This window comes from Passer domesticus, chromosome Z (assembly GCF_036417665.1).
Source record: "Passer domesticus isolate bPasDom1 chromosome Z, bPasDom1.hap1, whole genome shotgun sequence".
NCBI lineage: Eukaryota > Metazoa > Chordata > Aves > Passeriformes > Passeridae > Passer > Passer domesticus.
In genome coordinates this window covers 39,810,431-39,834,789 of record NC_087512.1, presented here as the reverse complement: position 1 = coordinate 39,834,789, position 24,359 = coordinate 39,810,431, and the positions used below count along the sequence as shown (strand labels likewise).

The following is a 24,359-nucleotide window of genomic DNA, read 5'->3' as shown; positions in this document are numbered from 1 at the left end:
GGCGGGGCATTTTGCCAAGAAAAGAATCTACTTGGGTTTATAGAGGTAAAGCTCCTCGTGGAATATGATAAAGTTTGCTAGGGCTGGGATGTCCTTGTGATTTTGGACGGAGCGGGCTGTTCCTCCATCCAATGTCTTCCGCAGCTTCCCGCGTGCTCTTCTCCTCTGGGAGTCCGCTGCTGTGCGGGAGGAGCCCAGAAGCCTCGGAGACTCCTCTGGAGGCACATTTCCCCGCAGCCCTCCGCAGAAGAAAATGCCAGCGCTCCTGGGTTGGTGCTGTAGATCCCTCATTTGCTCCTTTGTGGCGTGCAGAGCAGCTTTCCATTAAAGGAGATCAGGGGTAATTAGCCGCATTATTTTGACAAGTTGGCTCGAGCAGTTCCCTTTCTTCCAGGGCTGAGGAGGGGGAGAGGCCGCCCGCCTCCTTCCCCAGGCGCGGGCGCTGAGCGGCGGCGCTGCCCTGCGGAGCAGCTCCCGCTGCGCGCCGCCGCCCCCCGACGGCAACCCCCGCCGGCCCGGTGGCCAGCACGGCACTCCGAGTGGAAAAGGACAGCGAGGCTCAGGCTGCCCGGCAAGAACCCAGTGACTGTGATCTCATGTCAGAGCCGGAATCAGGTGTGCGGGCGGAGCACAGGGCTGGGGCAGCCCTGTGCACTTGTGGGATGCACACCTGTGTGAGAGACAAAAATTTGAGGGAGTACAAAAGTTAACTATTTTCCCATAAGTCGGTCTTCTCCCAGGGTCAGCACTCTTGTAAACCGTACAAAAGGAACCCAAAATGGCTGCGCTTCATTTCTGTCTTTTCTTTATTAGGGTAATCAGATGCTCCAGCAGTGCAAATGTTTTTTGATGGGTGTCTGCAGGTGAAGAGCAACCTGGAAAAAACGTGTTAAACTAACATCACTGTAAATATCTGTTACCCACTGTTAATCTCTATTGGATTGATCCTTTACCTGGCTGGAGAAGTGCTCTGCAGTATCAGGGATTATGACCACAAAGAGAATGTATGCAAGAGGCAGAGCATTACAAAATGAAGCCGACTAAAGTCAATGTTGAAATTGTTGTACACCAGCCTGGGCTGTCTAGGCATTGAAAGAACAGGTATGAATGGTTGTAGATTGCAGTCCCTCTACATAAGGAGACAACTTCCTAGGCCTTCACCATATAGCATGTCCTAGATAAGAAATGTGGGAGATCCCCTTGAGTTGCTGACGGTGGAGATAGCCCTTCGCGTGGAGAAGCAGTTGCATGCTCAGGGCATGCATATCACAGTCAGCAGTGCTTACAAATGTAAATAAGGGCAGATTGATTAGGAACAACAGTATTGCCAGGAATGTAGCAAGCAGGCATCAGCTATGAGGCAGACTGGGGGCAGCCACTGCTCTGACCACCCAAGTGGAGACTTTTACACTGACATTTCTTCCTTGAGGGGAAAAAAACCCCAACATACATACACACACCCATCCCAGAAACAAGACCAATTAGATCTCTGCAGTAATTAATCTCTTGTGTATGCTTTTAAAAAAAAATCTTCCAGACCACAGGGAGAGAGGGGAGATTAAGACAATGCTTGTTAAATTTGAGCCTTCAGATAGAGTTTTGGAACCAGCAGTGAGAATGGGTTTTAGGCTACTGTGTGAAGACTAGCAGGCAGGAGGCATGTAGGACAGTGCTGGCGATTCCAGGTGCTTGAAAGGACAGTCTTCCCTGGCTTTGGAGCCTACCAGGAGGCTGAACCAAAATGCTTCTGTACCCATCCCTTTTTTCTCCATTCCCCTGCCCTACTACCGGATCAGACACGGTGCGGTTGAGCACTTCCAGAAATAGTTGTCACATCACTTCCTAGATAGATGCCCGGTCACTGTCGCAAGTGGAAACTTGAATTGGAGGTGGCCGACTGCACCCCGGGAGCAGGTTTCAGCCTCAAACAGAAAACAGCCTCCAGCTGCAACCGCTTCAGGTTTCCTTCTCCCATACGTACGCACCTACGTGTGCGTGCATGACAGCTTGCTGCTCCTAGCAGCTTTCCTGGAGACAGTCCTGTGCGGGGCACAGGGCAGGGCCCTCACGGAGACAAGTTTCCCAGGGTGGGAAAAAACGGAGTTGGGTGAAATCAAAGGAAAAAGGGACTCCCTAGCCGGCGGGTCTGGCCCTTGAAAGGTCCTGACCATTGGTGCCTTTAGGCAGTCTCACGGAGAAATCGGTGCTGCGCGGTGCGCAGCTCGCTCCCGCCGGCGGCCCCGGCTCCCGGAACGCTGCCAGCCGGCGTGGCCGGCGCCGGGACGGCCCCGCTAAGGGCGGTCGCCAGCCCGCCGAGGGGAGGAGGACGCTTGCAGTGACCAGGGGCTCAGGGATTTAGCTCAGGACCACTGCCCCAGGTACACGCACGGCGGGGCTGAAGGGAAAGCTGCGCAGTGCCGGCGGGTTTGTCGAGCCGGGCACCGCACCGGGCAGGGGCTGCACGGGGTTCTCTTCTCACCTCGGGTCCCCATGCCCCTCTCTTCTTCGCTGCATTTCTCCCACCCCCCCTCCAGCTCCCGATCTCTTTACAGCCGCTCTCCTCCGCCGGCGTGTAGCAGCCGTGCTGCAGGAGGGCAGCCACCCAAAGCACCTCCCCGGCCCGGGCTGGGCGCGGAAGGCAGCGCTGTCTGCTGCCCCCGCCCCGGTACCCATGGGTGTCCGCCACGGCCCGCAGCTGCCTCCCGGAGCCGCGCTGCGCACCGGGGCCGAGCTCGGGGCTGCGGGGGGACGCGCGCAGCTCCAGAGGCAGCAATTAATGTCTGATTCTCAATGAAGAGAGACGCGGAGAAGCGGTGCCAAAAAAGTAAACAATCGCGTGCAGTTCGAGAAATGTTTAGCGCGGCCAGGCAGGCTGCGTTTCACGGACTTTTACACTAAAAACATCAGAACTGGCTTTCCTCGGGTTTCAGTTAAAGAATGAGTCCTAAGTTGAAACAGCTAGCTACCGCGCGGCTTTAAATCCCTTAAGTGTTAAATTTTCATTGTGTTTTTCTAAGTGCACGGAGTGGTTTTCTCGCAAGGAACTAAGTCTCCTCTTTAGTTAAAAAGAGAGAGGGAGAAAAATCTGGCACTTTCTACCGCAATATCCACCACCCTGTCATTATTCCTGCAAGCCTGGGAATTCAGCTCGGACCTCCCAGTATTTGTTGCAGCTCGAGGCCAAAGTGCCTCTAAAAGGATTTTCTTTTAAGGCCTTTAGAAATCGTTTAATGCTGCTTTTTCTTCGTTTCCCTCTCTTTTTCTTAAAAGGGAAAAATGTATTTCTGTATGTCCCTGGCGAGCAAGTTCCGCGCGTGTATTTGCAAGCATCCCGGACGGGGGTCGGGGGAGGGGAGTAAGGGGAGGGGGGAGTAACACTCTTGAAAAGAAAACGAAGAAGAAAGAGGGAGAAGGCATTCCTTAATGGAAGTATTGCATGCAAAGAAGACTGGATCTCTTTAAGACTCCCCCTGAAGCTGGAGATGCACACACAAGGGTTGCCGGCCTGGGTGGTCTCTCTACTTTGGTGAGCTGTTGCTAAGCAGCTAATAATAGTCATGTTTGCTGAGTAATTTCTGCCCTCCCCGAGCCAATCACCTCGCAGAAACCCAAGCCATCTGACAGCCCCAGGGGCGGGCTCTCAGCCCCTTTTTTTTTCCCTCCCTCTCTCGCTCTCTCTCCACTCATACTCCCCCCCACCCCCCCCCCCCCCCCTCCTCCTCCTCTTTATCCAAATGGAGAGAGTCCTTTTTTTCTTCTTCATCTCATCTCTGGAGCCGAGGGGCTGCAGCTCGGTGCTGCCGCGCACACACCGGGGGAGAGCGCCAGGCAGCCGCCCGCCCGCCGCCGCGGCGGGGCCAACCGCGGAACGCCGCCGGCCCCGCGGCCCGCGGGAAGCACCCCGGCCCTGAAGCAGGATGGTGCAGCGCGGCGAGGCAGCCCAGCAGCAGCAGGAGCAGCCGCGGCCCGCCGCGCCGCCGCCCCGCCGCCGCCGCTGAGCGCCGCCGCGGACAGCGGCTTCCCCGAGGCAGCGGAGGCCGGCCGGACTCGGCGATTTCACCGGGAGCGGAGGATAGCGCGGCGGCGGCGGCCGGGGGATCCCGGGGGTCGCGCCCGCCCGTCCGCCCGCCCTCGCCGGGCGCGGGGAGCGACCGCCTGCAGCTCGGGGTCCGCGCGCGATGTGGCAATGGGAGGCGCGGGGAGCGACTCGGCCGGAGCGGCCGCGGCGGCAGCCGCCGCCCCGCGCCCCGCGTGAGGCGGCCGCGCCGCAGCAGCCCCGGCAGCAGCAGCATCAGCCCGCGGCCCGCAACGCCGCCAGCCCCCCGTGGCCCCGCCGCACCCCCGGGGCCCCGGGCCCCGCCGCGGCAGCGCCAGCGGCAGCTCTCCCGTCCCGCCGGCGGCGGCAACATGGCCTCGGCCGGTAACGCCTCGGAGCCGGAGACCAGCAGCAGCGCGGGCGGCGGAGGCCACCCCGGCCGGGCGCCGAGAAACGGCGGCGGGAGGCGGCGAAGGACTGGAGGGAATCGGCGCGCCGCGGTGCCCGACCGGGAGTATCTGCAGCGACCAAGCTACTGCGATGCGGCTTTCGCCTTGGAGCAGATTTCAAAGGTGCATTCAATCTCTCACTCTTTTTTCCAGAGATACACGCTAGTGGTAGTGCTGCTTTTTCCGCGGGGGAGGAGGAGGGAGGTGGTGTGTTTTCTCGCGGGGGTGGAAGGAGGAGATGGAAACGAAACGGCCACCAATAAAATGCTGGGAAAAAGAGAGGGACGTCTGTGACTCTTCAGTGCGGGAGAGAGTGCCCTCCTTCCCTTCCTGCTCGCCTGTGCCTGCCCTGGTGCGTGCCTGTGCTGCGGAGCACTTCTCCTCCTAAACTTCCCGAAGTAGCCTCGGCTCGGTCCCGGCCTCCCTATGGCTAACCCCAGGCCCGTTCTCCCGCTCCCCCTCTCTCTCTCTCCGCTTCCTTTCTGCTTCTCCATCCCTTCGTAGCGCCCTGCGATCTAGGCAACACCCGCTCCCGGCCGGAACAGGGGAGAAACCGGCCGGCTTCTTGGCAGAAGTTGGGCTTTTGTGAAGTTTTCCGCCGAGCGCCGAGACGGCGACTGCCCTGGGAGAACGGGGTCCCCCAGCAAAGAAGGCAGCGGTTTTCTCCCTTGCCCGGCGGCCGGAGGGGGAGCGAGGGCCATAAACAAATTGCCACCTTAACCCTGCCGTACCGGTCCCCGCGGAGGACTGGAGGTGCGGGGCGGGGCGGGGGGACAGCCCCGGCTGCCAATCTCCGCTGGCCAAAAAATGTTCAAAGTAAACAATCTCCAAAAGCTGCCTTGCTGCAGGGATGGTTTCACTTCAGGGAGCGGATTTCTGGGCTTTGTAAGAAGAGGGAAAGAAGGAGGAAAAAAAAAAAAAAATCCATGTGGCTGCCCTCTTCCGTTCACAAATATTGTCGTAGCTTACAGATGGCTGCTCTACTTCCTAATTCAGATCACACAGCGTCTCCAAACTCTATGGAAATGAATTACTGCAGATGTTACAGCGCTGCTCACCACGTGGGTCTTGCTCAGCACCAAGCCCTGCTAGGAGCTGGGAATGGGGGAAACGGCCACCGCTGCCCGCTATGTATCACACAAAAAATACCCCCGCGTCTCCTCCCAGCCATTCTGGAGTTCCGAGGAGAACAGGGAAAGGGACTTTTCTTTCTTACGGCTGTTGAGATTTGTCAGAAGTGGTTCCTTCTTCCCTGGAGCCACGGGTCTCGCCAGCGCGAATGCTTTGCAGCCTGAGCTGGTGGCGATGCCTCGGGCAAGAGAAGAGTATGGTGGTGGCCAGCACGGGCGAGGGCCCGGGGGCCGACGCAGTGTTGTCACCCCCAAACCCGCCTGTTGGTCTGGGGCAAGGATGGCTGACAGCAGGTACATCTTGTCCCTCTGTGCGTGCTTGAGGGTGGCTGCTCGGCAAGGCCGCGGGGCAAGGGGCCCTGCTGGAAGGATGCCTGTTTGAGCTGTTCACGGCGCTCCATCCTTCCTCCGGGCTCTGCGCCCCCAGGGACACGAGCTGTCTGGAGGGCTGGGGGACTCCCCCACATTGTGGCGGCTGCCGCAGCCCGCAACTACTGACCTCTTCTTGCTTTGCAGGGGAAGGCGACGGGACGGAAAGCGCCGCTGTGGCTGCGAGCAAAGTTTCAGAGACTGTTGTTTAAACTGGGCTGTTACATTCAGAAAAACTGCGGGAAGTTTTTGGTTGTCGGCCTCCTGATATTTGGGGCTTTCGCTGTAGGATTAAGGGCAGCTAACCTCGAGACCAACGTGGAGGAGCTGTGGGTGGAAGGTAAGTCCGGGGGTGGTGCCCGTGTTTTCTGTTGCCGTCCCTGCCCGCCTGGCCGGCCGGCAGCGCAGCCCGGGGCCGCTCGGCATGCCCGGGAGGAGCGGCCGCCGGCGGGGAGGGCGGGCGGGGGGCGGGCCCTGAGCTGGGGCGCGCAGCCCCGGGCGGCGCGTACCACTGCTCCGCTCGCGGGGGGCCGCGGCGGCAAGGCTGTGCACTCGGCGGTGGGCCGCCGGGACGGCCCGTCAGCAGCGCCCCGTGCCCTCACTTCTGCCCCGCCTCGCAGTGCGGGGGAGCTGCTGGCGGCGGCTTTCCGCGTCCCCGCCGGCGGCGGGAAGTGGCGGCGCTGCCGGGAGGCCTCCCCTCCGCCATTTTGGGAGTGCGCGCGGCCGCGGCGGGGGAGGGGCGGGCGGCGCGGCGGGGCGGGAGCCTGTGTGTGGTCCGGGCCTTGGACAGCTTTCAGCTGTGGGGAGCGCGGGCGCAGCGCTGGAAAAAAAAGAAAGGAAAATAGGAGAGGGAGAGAACGAGGGGGGAAAAAAAAACAACCAAAAACCACGAAAGAAAGGCAGCCGAGGCGAAGCGGAGCCTGGAGTGGGGCAGCCAGCCGGGCGGCGCACTCCGCGCTGAGAGCCATGGCTCCAGGCTGCCGCGGGTTTGGGGTTTAGGTGTAGTTATTGGTGGTGGTTTCTTCATTTTTTTTTTTTCCCCTTCTTTTTTTCATTTCGGTTTTTTTGTTTTGTTTGGTTCCCCCGCCCTTTTTTTCTGGGGGAAAATACTGTTCATTAAGGATCACGTTCCCCCGTTAGCTGCTGGGTGGACGTGGAAACAGAGTTCCTTGTCTGCAGCAATTACTACTCTAGGTGTATGCCGAAGTAGCTTGCAGCAGTATTTGGCTTATAAAAGTTAATGTGAGGGGCTGCATAAATAATCAGTTCTAAATAGCTCTCTGTACGTGTATGTGTGGAAAAGCTAGGGCTGAGTGCAAACAAAGTCGGTGCCTGTTCCGAAGGTGGTCTGTCCTGCCCGAGGTGAATTAGAGCATATGGGGTCTGCAAGGAGTCCATCCTTGCAGATGACAGCCGTGTTGGGGTCAGGATTGGATTCGTCAGTCATTTAGTAGGTGGTGTTTTTCTCTGTCGTGGAAAATAGTGATCTTTTTTTGGTCCGTGTGGTGTAGTCCAGTAGCTCAAAATACGGTGAGATCTGCTGCCAGCAGTTCTGCCTGAGAAACAGAACAAGGCACTGCTGGGTCCCATCTGTAGGCAGAGACATGCAGTCAGAATTTGCACTGGTCACTAACTACAGTACCTTAAATACTAATGAAAACAACTGTGAATCTTGGGGTTTTTTTGCTGTTAATTTTTCTTCCAAACACACTGTGAGGTTGTTGTGGAGAGATTTCTTTTGTCAGTTTTTGTTTTTAGGTATTTTGTTTTTGCTTTTCTGTATTAGATAGATTAACATGTGATTGCAGCTCCATCCCACGTGCTCCGCTGACATTTATTATCCTGATGTAACTGGTGTTCGCTTGCTTGGAATGGTGATCCTATTCAATTAATGCCACCTGCTTTTTGTAGCCTTGTAATACCAAGAAACTACTTGCTGATGATGCCTCAGTGACTGGCCTGTCAGTATAAATACAATTCTCAAGGAAAAAAAATAGGATTTGCAAAAAAGTTGCTACACTGGTCTCTTCTCATGTCATTGTTTTATGGGGAAGGAGTGGGGAGAAGTCCCTAGTATAGAATCTAGTGGAAATTGATCTCTGAGGTTTTTATGGCCAAGATGAATTGATAATGTGGCTAGTTTGACAGAGTTGACCTATGTAATTTGACATCTATTTAGTTTTTTCATTGGAAAGAAATTAAAATTCTGCATTTAGAAATCCTTGCATTTCAAAAGTAACCAGCAAAAACTAGCAGATTAAGGTGAAATAAAATATTCTGGATTAAATTTTATTTATTTTCTAGTTTTCCTGTTTTAGCACTACATGACCATTCATAGACAAGGGCTTGCTATAATGTGCTTTCTTGGTAGTAGCTCTGTAGATGTTCTGCTCATGAACTAGGGTGTTCCTAACAGATAGCAATTGCATATTTTTTGTACTACAAGCAGGAGTACAGATTGAGAGTGTGAGATGGAACAGATAGCATGAAAAATTCTGTTCTTCCTATGCAGAAGTGTAAAACAGCACCAAACTTTTTGTTATGCACATACATGGAACCAGTCCTAACAGCTTTAAAGTACTTTCCATGGAGGTTGGTACAGTAAGGGACTCTTTAGATGAAGGTTTCTTAGTGAAGAAGCAATGGCTGAATTGTCCTGTTTATTAAAACAGCTATCTCACTTTGCCTTTTACTTTTTGTTTACTGAGAGTTTGGATTAGGCAGTGCTGGCCAAATACAGAATCCTAGAATTGTTTAAGTTGGAAAAGATTCGTAATATCATCAAATCCAACTGCTAAGCCAGCACCATTGTGTTCACCACTGAACTGTGTCTTTAAATGTCACATCTAAACACTTTAAATACCTCTAGGGATGGTAATTCAGGGGTGGCGTGTTCCAGGGCTTAACAGTCCTTTCTGTGAAGAAATTCTTTTTGCTCTCAAATCTGCTTTTCTGGAGCAACTTGAGACCATTACCTCTCATCCTGTCACTTGTTGCCTACATCCTGCATTCAGGTAGCTGTAGAGAGGGATGAGGTCATCCCAAGGCTGCATTTCTCCAGGCTAAATTATCCCAGCTCCGTCAGCCACTCCTCTCAGGACTTGTGCTCCGTTGCCTTTCTCTGGACTTGCTCCAGCCCCTCAATGTCTTTCTTGTAGAGAGGGATTCAAAACTAATCACAGAATTTGAAGTGTGGGCTTATCAGTGCTGAGTACAGGAGAGAATCCCTACCCTGGTCCTGCTGGCCACACTGTTGCTGATACAGGCCAGGATGCCATTGGCCTTCCTGTCCACCTGGGCTGGCTCATGTTCAGCACCCCCAGGTCTGTTTCCTGGGGTAGCTTTCCAGCCACTCTTCCCCAGGCCTGTAGTCCTGCATGGAGCTGTTATGACTCAAGGGAAGGACCTGGCACTTCATGTTGTAGAACATGGTCCTCATACCATTGGCCTTGCCCATCCATCCTGTCTAGGTCCCTCTGCAGAGCTTTCCTGCCCTCCTGCAGATTAACACTCCCACACAGCTTGGTGGTATCGGGGAGCTGACTGGGGCAGCATTTGAACTGCTTATTCAAATCATTGGTAAAGATATTAGACAGGACTTGTCCCATCACTGAGCCCAGGGGAGCCCCTCCAGTGACTGGCTATCATTTAGATGTAACTCTCTCTGGGCCCTGCCATGCAGCCAGTTTTTAATCCAGCAAACAGTGCACCTGTCCAAACCACGAGCAGCCAGTATCACCAGGACAATGCAGTAGGAAACAGTGTTAAAGGCATTATTAAAATTCAGGTAGACAGTATCCATGGCATTTCCCTCATCCACTAAGTTGTAGAAGAAGATAAGATTGGTCAAGCAGCACCTGCCTTTCCCAACCCTATTCCAGCTAGACCTGATCACTGGACTGTCTTGTATGTGCTGTGTAGATTCATGGGTTACTTGAAATATACTTCAAGTAACAGTTTTGATTTGTTAGTGAGACTTTTTACAGTTATTACTGCTGAATAAATTGGCAGCATTTAAAGAGACAAATTTGATAAGGTCTGATTCTGAATACTATGGAACATAATATAGCACTGAAGTTTGCTGAAAGTAAATGGTTGCTTTAAAACCGTAGCAGAATTAATTAACAAACAGTGAACTTGGAATGAGTTTTAAGACCATGCACATTCCAAGTTAAATGATTAGTAGTCTGAGCCTGCAGCTGTTATGGTTGAAATATTTACATGAGTTTAGAAGCTCACCTGCTAGGCAAACTTTCCAAGGGAGAGGTTCGAAACATCATTCTTTCAGATTTCCTGTAGTAGTCTTCCTCCTTCAGAATTTATGCTAGCATTCTTGGCCTTCTCTGAGCCTCCTGATACCAAAGTGGCTTTCCTCTCAGCTTGTTTCTTGGCACTAAGTGTTGTAGAGTAGCTTTTTGTTTTTCAGGGTTTCTTTTAAACATAGTGCTGTTCTGGCTGCTGTTCAGAATACTTCATTTATTACTCTGTGTCCCACAGTGGCTTCATCGATGTTGTGGTCTTGTAGACTTGCTCTCAGCCATCTTTGCCTGGGACGTATACTTGTATCTTCTCAGCGCATGAACAGATCTGTCATCCCCATGTGCATACCTTGCTGCTGGTGGCAGGGGGAAGGGGTTGTCTGCCAGGATAGACAAATTCTGGACTGGCATTTTAATGGCAGTTCTTTTATGCAGGTTGATGCATGGACACCCACATTCTGCTGTATGTGGGTGTCCATGCATCCTGGAGTTGTGGAGACTGTTTAGCATCTTTATACATTGTAGACACAGAGAGGGAAATAAAGGCTTTGCATTGATTTCCTCAGTGACTGAATTTTGTTGGACACAGATGTGCTTTTAGAATCCTCCATTCATAGCTAGAAAGTGCTCTGGATGGAAAAGAAATCATGCTCATAAATGGATATGTTTATTTGCTACCACTCTAAATAGGCAGTCTGAGATCCAGTGTGTCAACAGCAGTCACACATGTAAATTCACAGCCTCTGCTTCTGAAAGAAGGTAGTTTTGTGGCTCCAGAGAAGGTTCTGTTAAAAGAAGCTTGGAATTTAGCTACTGCAGTGCCTTAAATGATATTAATTGAAGCAGCTTATAATGGGGGAGATGGTCTAGTCTTGTGCTGTGGTATTTAATTTCATGTCAACATTGTCTTGGGATTCTTTTCTCCTCACTTTTTAAAATTAGCTTTGTTCCTAAAATGGTCAAAGATCACAGTCTTCTTCTCTTTCTTTTTGCTTTCTTCACTATTTAGACTAGCTGAAGTTCAGTCAAACTATTCCCTTCTTAAGTAGCCCTCTTCACAAAACTTTGTGAGCTTGAACTGAGCGCTAACGTGCAGAGCTTCTTCTTGAAGCCAGTTTGAAGGAAGAGGGTGGATGATACATATAAGTAGGACATCTTGTAGAGAGTGCTTCAGAACTGCATCCTTCAGTTCAGGTATTTGGAATAAAGTGAGTGTGTTCAAATTGTAAGCTAATTAGGATTGAGTGTGTACATCAGAAATACTTTGTAAGTCATGATTTGGGCCATGTGTAGTATTATTTCTCTTATTATATAGTGTCTCTCTTAAGGGACAAAAATCAGGTTGCTCTATTGTACTTATGGCTGACCCTTCTTAAAATATGTTAATCTACCCATGCAACTTCAGAATGAGGTGAAAATGAGGAAAGTGTGTGAATGATGCAGGAGCCAGTATTACTTCCGTAGATTCTCGGTTTTCTTAACCCAACAAGATTAAGTGCAGGTGGAGAGAAATGTTGTTCTTAACTTCTGCCTGAAGGCACCAGTTAACTTTACACTAGTATTCTTTGGAGAAACAAAAAAGACTAGTAATGGAACAGATCTGCATGAATTTGTTTTTTCAAGGAGACAAATTTGTGTAAGTGGGCTGAAGTAATATGCTTGGTTTGAGTACAGTTAGCAGGACTTGACACAGTCAAGTATAATTCCTTTCTCCCACAAACATACGCATTTGTGGACAGCAGCAGGGGAGTACTGTTTTAGGTGTGCTTGCTCCTGTATCACTACATTGGTATGATATTGGAGAAGTTACAGAAGTTACCCTGCTCTTCAGTCTGTCACGATCGTTGTTGGCAGGCTCTGTCGCAGTCATGACATTGTCTCTGACCACATCACTAAATTCATTAGTTTCCTGTGAATCAGGTGACTTTAAGCTTACTTATCCTTGAATGCTGTCTTACACTGTGTTGCATTCCTCAGCACATATTGAAAGTTCATTGGAAGGTGTTCATCTGGAGAATTTCCAAGCCACTATTTTGTCTGACTTCAGTGCAATTATTTATTACATCTCTTTTTTTCCACATCTTAGCTGAAGGATGGTCATCTGAGCAACGTGTTTATTTAAATGTTTACTGATGGAGCACAAAAGTATTTCAGTCCATGCTACTATTTTGAAGAGGAATATAAAATTCTAATATTTACATGATATTTGTGGATAAAAACATCAGGGCAGTGGGTGTTATGTTCCTTTGAATTTGAACTCCCTCTGCTTCTGTGTATTGAAAGTTGTTAAGAAAAGACATTTAAAGGTTTTACTTATATGTATATTTAATTGATTGTCATCTTTCAAGAGCCTGCTATTAAATTCAAAATCACTGGAGACCTCTGTTAAATTCTATCTTGACAGGCATCCACATCATTGCTTGGAGTTGGTGCTCCTTGATAAAAAGCTTGTACACGAAAACATCCCTGCAGGTTCAGCATGTAAAGTTCCTCTTTTATGTGTAAGAGTTTTAATAAACGTGTTGCCTGTGGCCATTAAAAAGGTAGAGGGTGAAATCCCAAATTCACTGAATGTGGTGGCAGAACTTGGGATGACTTTAGTATGACCAGGCCTTATCTGTGTACAAAGCCAGAGCAGACTAACCGTGTGCTCATGTGTTAGCCCCTTCAGGGAAGGGAAAGAGAAGCTCCTCCTGTAGAATTGGCACCTCTCTAAGCTGTAAGTGCATTGTTGCATGGTTCCTTCTGCCTTTCAGACTTCAGAGGCATTTAATTTACTCAAGGCTGGAGAAAATTAGTCTTCATTGTTATTTCCAAACTTAACAGTGTCCTGCCAGAATGTGCTCTACAGATCATTGTTTGGAAGGATCTGTTTCTTTCTCTGTTGGAATGTGTATTTAAACAGGGCGGCGCCTGGGCTATGCCATTGTCCTCCTCTTCTGAGCTTTGAGTATCATCTTGTGCTCTGGAGATTTTGCTGCTTATGAACAGGGTTTGAAGGCATTTCTGTAGCGCTGGAGAGCTTGTAGATTTTGGTACTGAAGTCCTGGAGTGAAATAGGATAGTTGATAGCAACACTGCTTTATTGTTGTTCCCCATGCTGCTGTTGCTGAACAGGAACAGGGAAGCGTAGGTAAGCAAAAGAACTAACTCAGCTGTAGGGCTGGCTGCTACTGAAGCTGTGGTGCTATGTGGATGTGGTGGTGAGTGGTCCTGCTTACTACCAGCTCTTGCCACCTGCTAAGTGGCCTGGTTTTATGTTTATTTGCTTGTTTTTGTAGAGAACTGGCCTTTCTTCCTCATTGTTCGTCAGCAGCCAGTGGGTTCAGAAAAGAATGAACTCTAAAAGCCATGAGTGCTCAAGCTTGCTTTCAGCATAGAATGCATTAAGGTAAAACCTGACCTGCTCATCCTGAACCTGTCAATTTCCTTGATTTTTTTTTTTCTTTTTTTTTGTGGCAAGAGGTGGTCCAAGCCATGCCATTACATATTTTCAGTGGTTCCCCCGAAAGTCACAATATAATGTAGTGTATGCATGTAACTGTTCTTGACCACTCAACAAATCTAAAGGCTGTTACATCCAAGTGAATGTTGTATTTACACATAACTGTTAGGAGGCTCCAAAATATGACAGCTTCCAGATGTATGAACCAACTGATCCCTTTATTTAGATTATGCACCACAGCTGATGCCTAGATTAGTGCTGGCTGGACAAAGCTATGGGAGATTTGTCTGGTTTCCATAATGCCATGTTTATATTTCAGTTGGATTTTTCCTTAAAAACTGACCTCCGTATGACCTATTGGAGCTGTGTCCACTAGGATGCTGGTTTTGATGTTTGCAACTACTTTCCTTTTGGTGTCTAATGGAACACGTTCTCATTTTCACACTCTTGGACTATTATGTATAATCTTTTAAACTTAACTGTGAATTACCTGCTTCAACCTATAACCACTTGGGTAAAACCATGGTTGTAAAGTTCTTTGCCCCACGGCTAGGTTTTTTCTGATTGGTTAAAACAGCATTTTGGTTACAGATCTTGTCAGGCTGTTACTTGTCAGGTGTTCTGTATACAGAGTAAAGTCCAATCCTTTTCACAGTGCTTTTTCTGTCTTCACATGATGGTGTGTGTATATGTGGATCTAGTTGCTCTATTTCAGAGTTCAGCAGGATCTCGAGTGCAGAATTTTATCAAGAAGTTCACTCTTCTTTGTATATACTATACAGTTATGTGCATTTTCTCAGCCATCCTTATTTTCTTCAGTATTTGTCTTTTCTTCAGTATTTCATGCTTTGGTTCTTTTAATTTCTCTGATCTCTGCTGCCTAGTAGTATGCAAGGAGTCTTGCCCCAGTTACGTTTGTGAGTTACTCTCCCAGGGAAAACCTGAAGAAATCAGTAAAACTTCTTAAGGTCTTCATGACAGTTCTGTTATAAGAATGTAGTCACCTCTCAGAGTTCAGAAAAGTAAAGATGCACAGCATTCATTAATACTTAAGAAACCCTACCATTTTCTGCCTTCTTCTGTTGATGCTTTGCTGGAGTAGCAGATTCCGAAGACAGTGCCTCACGACAGAAAACTCTGTGCTTTAAAGTGTGATATCTGTGCTGAGAATATGTGCCATATTATAATGGCCCCTTCATTTCTGTGTCCATGAATTAAGAAGAACAGGAAAATATTTTACTCCAGTTTTGCACAATCTGTGCTATTTTATTATCCACTCAGATTGTGCCAAATATGACTGATGAATACCATATACAATAAATTATGTTCACCCTTGCTCTTAATTGAGTGACTTTCGACATGGAGTAGTTTTTCATTGTAGTGTACAGTAAAATAGATAGAATGGAATTGAAAGGAGTAGTTTTTAATTCAGAATTAAAAAATAAAATATTTTTCTTTATTCCTTTTTTAATTGTGTAAACTTAGTTTAATATCTGTAAATACAATTTACTTGTTCTTGGTTTTGCTCTGTTATTTTCATTTACTATCACCTCACTTACAGACTGATTTTGGCAGCAGTAGTAGTTTCATGAGGTAAAAAGTTCTTTATGGAAACTGCTGACCATATACATGTTTTGATGTATGGAGAATTTTAATTTTGATTTTTAGAATTAATGTCTTGGCTCTAACTTCTGCTTAGTTTTGGGAAACTTAGTTATTTCAGTGCTTGAGCAAAATATACAAGAGGTAAGGGAATGAAGAGAACCATAACTTGATTCTTTCTGCAAAGGTGTTGCTTCTTTAGAGAAATGTACAGAACTTAATTCCAGCTTCAATATACAAGTAATCATTGTGTGTTTGAAACATCGGTATTTTGCTCATGTGTGAGCACATGTGCAGTGTTGTACACCCATATTACCTGAAGCTGAAGCTCAGTCCTTAGACTGTAATACAGTCTTCTTTTAATAATAGTGAGATAAATTATGAGAAACAGTTTTCTCTTGTTTACCAGTATGATGCATTTCTGCCTTTCAGTCAGTAATCAAAAGTTAAGTGCAGCAAACTAGAAATGAGCACTGTTGAGTCAAGTTGTATGATTTTTTTCCCCTGTTAAATCATTGCTTAAGGGCTTCTGGCCCCTAGCTCAGGAATCCTGCCCAAAAATGCCAGATGTATTACACAGTCAAGTATTGCAATGTAAATAGTGTTCTGTGCCATGAGAGCAGGGTGGTCCATCTCCTAGTCAAAAAAAAAAAAAAGGCAGAAAAGGGAAAAATCCACATGTTCTGAAATAAACAGTAGTTGTAGTGTTATTTCTGGTTTTGGCTGCACAACCAGTGTTTTGGAGCTGAAAGAACACAGATAAATTAGTGCTTTGGACTAGCAGAGAACTGAAACGGAGATGCTAGAAAGCAAGATGTGTCTTGGCTGAAAGTCTATAATGCAGTCAAGCAGGCAATGTAATAAGTAAAATATTAAAGTAAAGGCCACTGCTGACAGGCAAAATGTGTTGCTTTACCTTATTGTGAGCAGCAGTCTCTTGGAAGTAGAGTGGACAAAGGATGGGAAGTTGGGAAGGCCCAGACATAGGGATCTTCTTGACCTCATGCTGTGATTTGGTATGTTACTGGACCTTCTGAGCATAGACATTGCTGGGCTGTTCTTGTTTTTAATTAACTCTCTTGGATGCATATTAACAGTTACTTACCTTCCAGTGTGCTTACCTTATTCAGATGCAGTAGTGGATGTAGAAGGTTTATTTGCACATTTTTCTATTTTGTGTATGAACATGCCATTTCATAACATTTAAAACTAGTTGGAAAAAGATTCCACAAATCTAACCTGAAAGGACATGGCCAAGAGTGATGCCATAATCAGATTTATGTTTTGATTATCTGACAAATCTGTGAACTGCCATAGTTTCCTTGGGTGTGTGTAGAGGAGAAGGGGGTTATAGCAACTTCGTGTGATAAACTGTATTTAAATAGCTCCAGGAATGTAATCCCAATGCAGATCTTGTTGTAGTCTCCTCAGTGTGATACTCAGTAGAATGATGAGCTTTAGGGACTCAATTCAACATCTCCCTTACTGCTGACACTAAGCATTAAAAAATGCCCAACTTTAATTTTTTTTTTCTTTCTGAGTTACCTTTTCTGTAATGGTAAAAAAAGTACTTAAAGAAGATACTTTATTGCACCGGTTCTTCTGGTGAGTATCTCCTGGGCATTTTTCTCATTTGCCTCTCAACATGGGCCTTATTCTGATTTCATTTACACCCATCTTCCCTAACTTCTCAAAGGGTTCCCATAGTCAGAAGAAAAGAGAAGCCCTAGCTGTTTAGAAGCTGATGCTGTTTAAGCAGTAGAGAATAGAAAATTTAATATTGTAGTGGAAATGATTAAGAAACAAAACCTGAAACATGTTTAGTATGACTTCCAACTGTAGATAAAAGGTAGCTACTTGAGAGAATTGTGAGCAGGTATAAATATCTATTAAACTGTTCTTTCTAGAGATTTGGCAAAATAGGATGACCTTTTTCTTCTTTTTTCTGTCTTTTTTTTTTTTTTTTTAAATAGGCTACAGTTTCACATGGCTTGCAAAAGAAATCTTTCTCCCTTTTTGTTTCCCACACCAATTGATTTATCATTTTGCTTGCAAGCAGACTTAGAATGTTAGGGCAGGAACACACTCACTTTTTTCTCGTAACTTTTTTGTTGCGGACCGAAACCAGTTGACTTGAATAAATTTTTCTGTGGTCTGAATGAAGCCAGCAACGTGGAAAAATCTTGCCATTCAGAGCCGTCTGAATGTACATTTCAGCCACACAGTAAGCTGTATTGGTAGGCAGTGGACTGCTAAATACAACCATTTTTCGCAGCGGAGAGTTAGACAGGTGATTAGCATAATTAGCACAGAGTAGGCTATACATATGGTAATGTTAAGTGTGTAAATGCCAGCTGCGGTGTAAAATTTATGTCAGGGGTCGACAGGGCTGTGCGAAAGTATTGTGTTACAGCTGCAGGTCAAAGCCTCCATTGCTTTAGCCCCTTTTCTCTTGTCGGTGAATGCGCTAAACAGAAGAGAAAGACAGAAATATAACAGATAAGGCTTTGATTGAACAGCCTGGTTCTGTGCAAGAGGGACTTCTCTTAAACCACCCCCCCCCCAAACTCCCCCAAAACTACACATGCAAAACAAAAGTCCCTCTCTTTCATTATAAATTTTATTTTGCATCATGCTAGATATAAAAGTGTTGCAGTCTTTGAGTGATGTCATTACGATGGATGAGGAGAATCTTGCTGGGGGGGAGATGGGGGAAGTACAAGGTGGGTAATTATGCTTTAAAGGGCAAAAACAAACAGAAAACCCCTTTAATTCACCTTCTCCTTTCTTCATTCCAACCCTCTTTTTTTAAATGTCTCTGTTACTTACTGCACTTAGGAGGGTAGGAATTAAATAGTCTTGAAGGTGACAGCATTAAATGTAATAAAATCTCGACAGTGCAACAATCTTGGAGCTGCATGACTGGTTTTAAACTAAGTGCCAGAAGTTCCTCTGTGGTTTTTGTGTGTGGGTTGCTACACTTATTCCCCAGGTTCCTCCCACCTCCTAAACCACTAAATTCTTTATAAATTAAAAATTACTAATACAGGTTTCTTGTTTTAAAAGAACGCAGCGTTGAAGGGTACACATCTTTTTAAGCATTTGAGGGGGAAATCGGTAAATCTTTTTGTTGCTGTAAACTGTTCATTCATATATTTCACTTGCAATTTCCTCCTCCTCCCCCCCCCGCCCCCCCGCCCTTTTGTATTTTTTGTAGCCGGCTATAAGGAGTGGTGGTGTTGACAGAATATAGTTCACACCACACTGACCTTGTGATGAAACTTCCTCACAGCCGCAGGGGGTCCTTATGAATCGGCCCCTAATCCAGCTAATCCCGCTCGCAACAAAATCGTGAAAGTGGCTCCCAGCGATGTGTGTTTCCCTGCGCAGATGCCGCGGGAAGGAGCGGCCTTGGGAGCGCACCGGCGCCTCGGGGCCGGGCCGGCCTTTTGTGCGCGGCCCCCCGGGCCGGCGGGGCCGGAGGGTCCCCTTGGGGCCGGGCTGGGGCTGGCGGCGGGGCCGGAGGGTCCCCTTGGGGCAGGGCTGGGGCTGGCGGCGGGGCCGGCTCCTGGCAGGGCTCGGGTGGGACCCGCCGTGTGCCCCCGCGGGACTGCCCCGTCCGCTCGGCCTCCTGCCGCCCCAGGCCTGGAGCCGCCCTCAGGGTCCAGAAGGAGCGCGGACCTCCGCACTGGGCTCCGTGGTGAAAAACCTGCAGCACGGCCACAGTGGCCCAAAGCAGAAAATAAAAGCGATGCTGAGGGGTGTGCTTGGCCATTTGTTCGGCTTTTTTTGCCGACCTTTCGTGCTTCAGCACAAACCTGGCCATATGGTCGCAGGCTCAGAGTGTCTGACGGGAATCTCGGAGTGCATCCCGCACAAAGTGGACGCGCTCTGTCCTGCTCGGTGTGAATGGCGAACGAGCGATGAAAAATGGGCCTCCTGACAGATGCAGCGCGGCCTCGGGAGCTGGTGGCCAGTAAGAAATATCGAGGTGGGGGAAGCTGTGACAGGCAGCAGGTTCGGTGCTGGGGGGAGCGCTGACCTGACCTGATTGTGTCCAACAGTGAGAGCAGTTCTGCTTCAGTGCAAAGCCATTCAGAAGGAAGCTGCTTAGGCAACAACAGATGGTACAGCAAGCAGCTGGTAGGGAAAACTTGAAAGGAGCTGTACCCTGTGTCGTAACATGTTCATTCGTTTAATTTTTCTTTGTAAATTTTGCCATCTCCTAAAAGTGCTGTTTAGGAAGTTATATCCTCTAAAAGGTTCTGGATGCTGTTTGCATCTGTTTGCATTACTGTTTGCTGTTCCTTTAAAAAAGATTACGTTCAAATTTTGTGCTACTCCGTGTACAGATGAAATTTGTGCTATCCCAGGAGTGCAGATGAAAAGACCTAAAAATGCTGTTTTTAACCACACAGGAAAACAATTACATATTTGAGGAAAGGGCACTGAGAGGTTAAATGAAAAGTTTGGCCTAGAGGAAAGCTGACTGCTGTGGAGCAACACAGCAAATTGTTTGTAACATATTACCCAGCAGAAGCTCTTATTCAGCCTAAAGTAACTTAAAGAAATTGTATTCAGCTGTTTTGAAATCCTTAGCTTTAGACCTTGAAGCCCTTTACATACCCTTCTCAGCAGAACTCCTCTAAACTTTGCCATTTCCGTGTACAATTGAGGATTTTTGCTTGTTATGAAGCGTGCTTGGCTGTTATCTTAAATTACTGAAGAAGAAAAATTCAGCTTGCTCCTCATGGGGTATATACCATTTTGTGATCGTAAAGTGTTGGGAGAATTGCAGTAATCTGTGTTAGCTGCTGAAGGCAGTCTCCTTGATATCTAGGAAAAAGCAAAAGTCTAAGCCACTTTTGCTACTATTCCTTTGCTATTTGAGCCATAATATTCAGTGGTTGGGCTTCTCTACTGAAAGCTATGGTTTAGTTGTGACGTGGAGGGACCATGTCTTTGGAAGGAAGTATAGTTTGCTCTCCATGCCCATTCATTCCTCAGTTTCTTTGCTGGGGTGGTCAGCAAGGATGCCCGTTGTGACAGTGCTGTTTTATAATGTGGACACCTGCCCCCTAGGAAATGGACTGAGACCACCAACTCATTTCACATAAGTTAGCAAACAGCTGTCAGATGGTAAACAACTTGTGGTCACTATTGTTCCTGGCTGGATTAGGAACGGTGACCCAGAGGTGAACAGCTCATATCCTGTTACCAAGGACATGTGTCGCAGCTCAGTAAGCAGCCACTGCATTTTATGTTTAATAGAAAAGTTTGAATTGTGATGTACCTTTTTTTTATATTATTGTGTGTTTCAAAGCTCATTGCATGTTGGTTTTGCCTGTTTTTTCTTAAATTCTTGTACTGTTTAATTTGTTCATTTTGGTGTGCTGTTTTTTTCCCTGCCCTTTTCCACTCTGTCAACCTAGATGGACACCAAGTGAGAAATCAAAATATCTGTTTTTCTTTAGCAATCTGTTTTACCCAATCAAAAAGAATATTTTTCTGCCTATAGGCAATACGGATGTATACATGTAAAACTGGATTTTAGCTAATTTTTAGAAAGAAAATGTTTTAGTTCCTAAAATTGCAGGGAAGGTTTCCCAGTTCAAGCAGCAGCAGCAGCTGTTGTTGAGCTGTCTTCCTGAATATGCAGACAGCTTTGCGTCCTTGTCGCAGCCCTAAACTTTATCATACTGTGACAGAATGAAAAGGCAACTTTGATGTGTGTTTTTATTTTTGCTCTTCATAATTGTGTCAGCATTAACAAATTTGTAACAGCAATGCTGGAGCCATCCCCAGCATGCATAAGGAGTATCTTAACTCATGTCATATGATGGCTTGAGAGATAAAAAGCAGCCTTTTGAAGTGCTTTGTTGTTGGGTGTTTTTTAGTTAGCGCTTTTTTTTTTTTTTGCATTTATAGGTTTTTATCTCTGCCTCTTCTCACCCCCCCCTTTCCGCCCCATTTTTTAAAAATAAAAATGAAGAGCCTGATGTTATCTTATTCTCAGTGTGATAGAAATATGATATGGTCATATTGCTTTTTCGCTACTCTAAAGTCTATGGCACTAAAGAGATATTTATACCAATTATATCTTCTCGCTGGGATGTGATGATGTTCTGGTGGTGGTGTCGTTTTGTTGGACAGCATAACTGGGGGAGAGGGATAAGAGTAGAGTGTCTACCTGTGTGTTGGGAAGGGAGATGGTAGGGTGCAGGCTGTTTTAACCTGGGCAGACACAGCAGCTGCTCCATGTGTGCTATACAGATGAAGAAATGTGTATTCAACGAGTGCTGTGCAAGAAAACCTAGACAGACACAGCATGCAATCTCTGACTGCCTGTACTGCAGTGCTCACAGAGATCATGTCTAGTTACATTATTAATATGATACGTTTTTTACTGAGCTGCTGCACAGTCCACTGAATGACCATGTAATCTCTTTAAGATGCTGATTGTTAACCACTGTGTTCTAGCTCTTGTAAGCTTACCATTTCTCAACAGGTTTTTTTTTGGTAGCTCAATTTCATTCACTTTCTGTGAAGTCTTTATTTTTGCATTACATTTCTATAATGTAATCATGATGGATTTATGACAGCCATCCTTAGCATCATTAGATATATCATTAGATGTATCAGTATCTCACAGTAGTTAATACATTTGGAAATCAACCATGTAAAACAATAGCAATTGTGGCTCTACAAGTAGATGTTTTAAAAGTTTAAAGAAGTGGATATTCCAGCCAGTCCCATTTCTGCTACTGCCTAAACTTGGACTTCCAGAAGGTGTTTTGCACTTTCTCCCAGTAAATGGTTTTGCCTGTCAGGCCTAAAGAATGGTAATTCTGAGGAAGGTGCTGTCTTCCCTGCTCTTCTGTCAGGATGCTGACTAAAACTGTCCGTGTGCAGAAAAACTATATTCTGTTGCTGACAAAGAGCAGCACCAGACAAGCTCAAACATCTGAGAGAACATGAAGACCGAACTCCCTAGAGAGCAACAGGAAGCTTTAAATCAAAAGGCCATTATTTTTCCGTGCCCAGTAAGAGACAGGATAGTTTTCATCTATCTGCTGTAGAACTTCAACTCTTTATATCAGTTTCTTTATAGGAGGTTTCAATCCTTTGTGAATAGTATTTGGCTGCTGTGGTTTTTTCTCATGCGATCTGTGTTCTTCATCAGTAAAAACGGAGATTATCACTGGTGCCATTAGGTACTGCTTTCTGCCCTGTGGCATGCATGACTGCTTGTGATTGTGGTACCCAGTTAGGATGGGGAAGCAGAGCTGTTTCTCACTGGTCTTATCCCTGTACCATTATGATGGACTGAAACTAGCTTCATTGCTTAGTGTTTGAGTAACACCTGTACACATGTGTTACAAAGATGCACATGGGAACAGCATTCCATGAGGAAGTGGAGTAGAAGAAAGCCCATAATGGCAGTCAAAGCTGAGGGAGATGGCCTGTGCAGGGTGTCAGGGAGAGAGGTATGAAGTCCCTTTCTGGTTCCCATCCTGGCAGAGGGAGGGTGCTGGAGGGTGAGAAGGCAGGGTGGAGCCAGGATGTCTGTTCTCCATGTAAGTCTAGCATTTTTCTCTGTATGCTGCTGCTTTTTGGATTTGTTGATGAAGGCTGAGACCCAGGTGAACACGTTGGAATATTATTCAATCTTTGTATGTGATCACTGGGTTGTAAGGGGGTTTTATCTCCTATACCTCCTGTTGTACTGATTACAGATATTGCAAATTGTAGAGGTTCCCTGCCTTGGCTATTGCCATAAAATAAGCACTGCAATACTTATTTATATGCCTGATTTATCAAAAAGTTCAGCATCTTTGAAAGACACAAAACAAAAACATTGTTTGTGTGAGATGTCCGCGACTATTAGAGGTATGATTCTGCTGGTTTGAGTTTTCACTGGCACAAGGTTGCTGAATTGCTCTAATGCTACACATTCATAGTCCTGGAAAAAAGTTAAAAAGGTGGTGTTGCTCAAACAAAGCAGAACTCTGTCTGCCCCTCAGGTGCTCAAATGGAAACACTTTGAGGCTCATAGTCTTCAGAAGGGAGGTTCTCCAGAAAATTGTTTGTGTACCTAAAGTTTGTCTGAGAATTTAGGCTCCAAAACCAGTATGTATTTGTGAGAAACTTGGCTTTGGTTTCTCAAAGTCTGTCCTCTGCATTGGTAGGCAAACATCCCAAATGTTTGTCTCTCAGGAATGTTCTTTTTTAGAGAGAGCTTGCTGTCTACTAAGCTACTGGTTGCGTGGTAGTGCACAAGGTTACTATTGAGTGGTTAATAGAGGTAGTGTTCATGTCCAAGAAAAATAAAGAAACCTCAGGCTATGTGATGCAATTGCAGTAACCTGAAATGAAACATTGTAAGACACTCTGAAAAATAAGTATTTAATGCCTTCAGAGCCACTGGACAGTAAATTAATAAGCAGTGACTTCTGGCTGTGTTGGCTTGATCTAGCATTGATCTCTAAGTGTGACAGAGGTCAAATTTATTCCTCAGGCTACTTGGTGTGGAAGGGACTGCAGTGATGGATTCCAGACTTCTTTATAAGCATATTAATATAATGCCATGTAAATTTTGACTTTGGTTGTGAGAAAGGCGTAGATAGGACTGACATCCTCATTGGAATGAGCACATAAGCTGAATGACACAGGAACTTCAAAATGGGTACTAAGTCAGTGGAAGGAATGTGTCAAAAATTGTGCCAATGAAAACAATCACAGTCTTACTCTTACATCATTGAAGGGTGTATCAGTGTTATGCACCAGTCTTAGTGCAAATTACCTTGACTAGTTTCTGTTCCAGTTGGTGGGGAGGCTCAGGAGGAGCAGCAGTGTCATGGTGTAGGCTGCTGACTTGCTCAAGGCAGATCTGGAGTGTTCTGGCAAAGAGGTAAGAGGGAAGACAGTGGATATCAGAGAGGGTGGGGAGGAGGAAGACACTCTCCTCTTCTTTGGAAAAAAAACAGCTTTTTAATAATAACTAACCCTCAGCAGTAGAGATTGTGTCAGTTACACTGTTTCATGTTGAGCAATGGCCTTCAAATACAT

General features: G+C 46.7%; 1 protein-coding gene across 5 annotated transcripts in view; it reads left to right on the top strand.

Annotated features, from left to right (window-relative positions):
• Nucleotides 1-24,359, top strand: part of PTCH1 (patched 1) — a 73,320-nt gene that overhangs the window by 1,607 nt on the left and 47,354 nt on the right. The window contains exons 1-2 of one of the 5 annotated variants that reach the window (XM_064405795.1): nucleotides 3,700-4,837; nucleotides 6,132-6,324. In XM_064405795.1, coding sequence (XP_064261865.1) covers nucleotides 4,724-4,837; nucleotides 6,132-6,324 — 307 coding nt within the window. In that variant the 5' untranslated portion in view covers nucleotides 3,700-4,723. Of the gene's footprint in view, nucleotides 1-3,699; nucleotides 4,838-6,131; nucleotides 6,325-22,854; nucleotides 24,202-24,359 lie in introns of those variants that run through there. The other 4 variants (XR_010354340.1, XM_064405794.1, XM_064405796.1 and 1 more) reach the window with 4 other exon arrangements.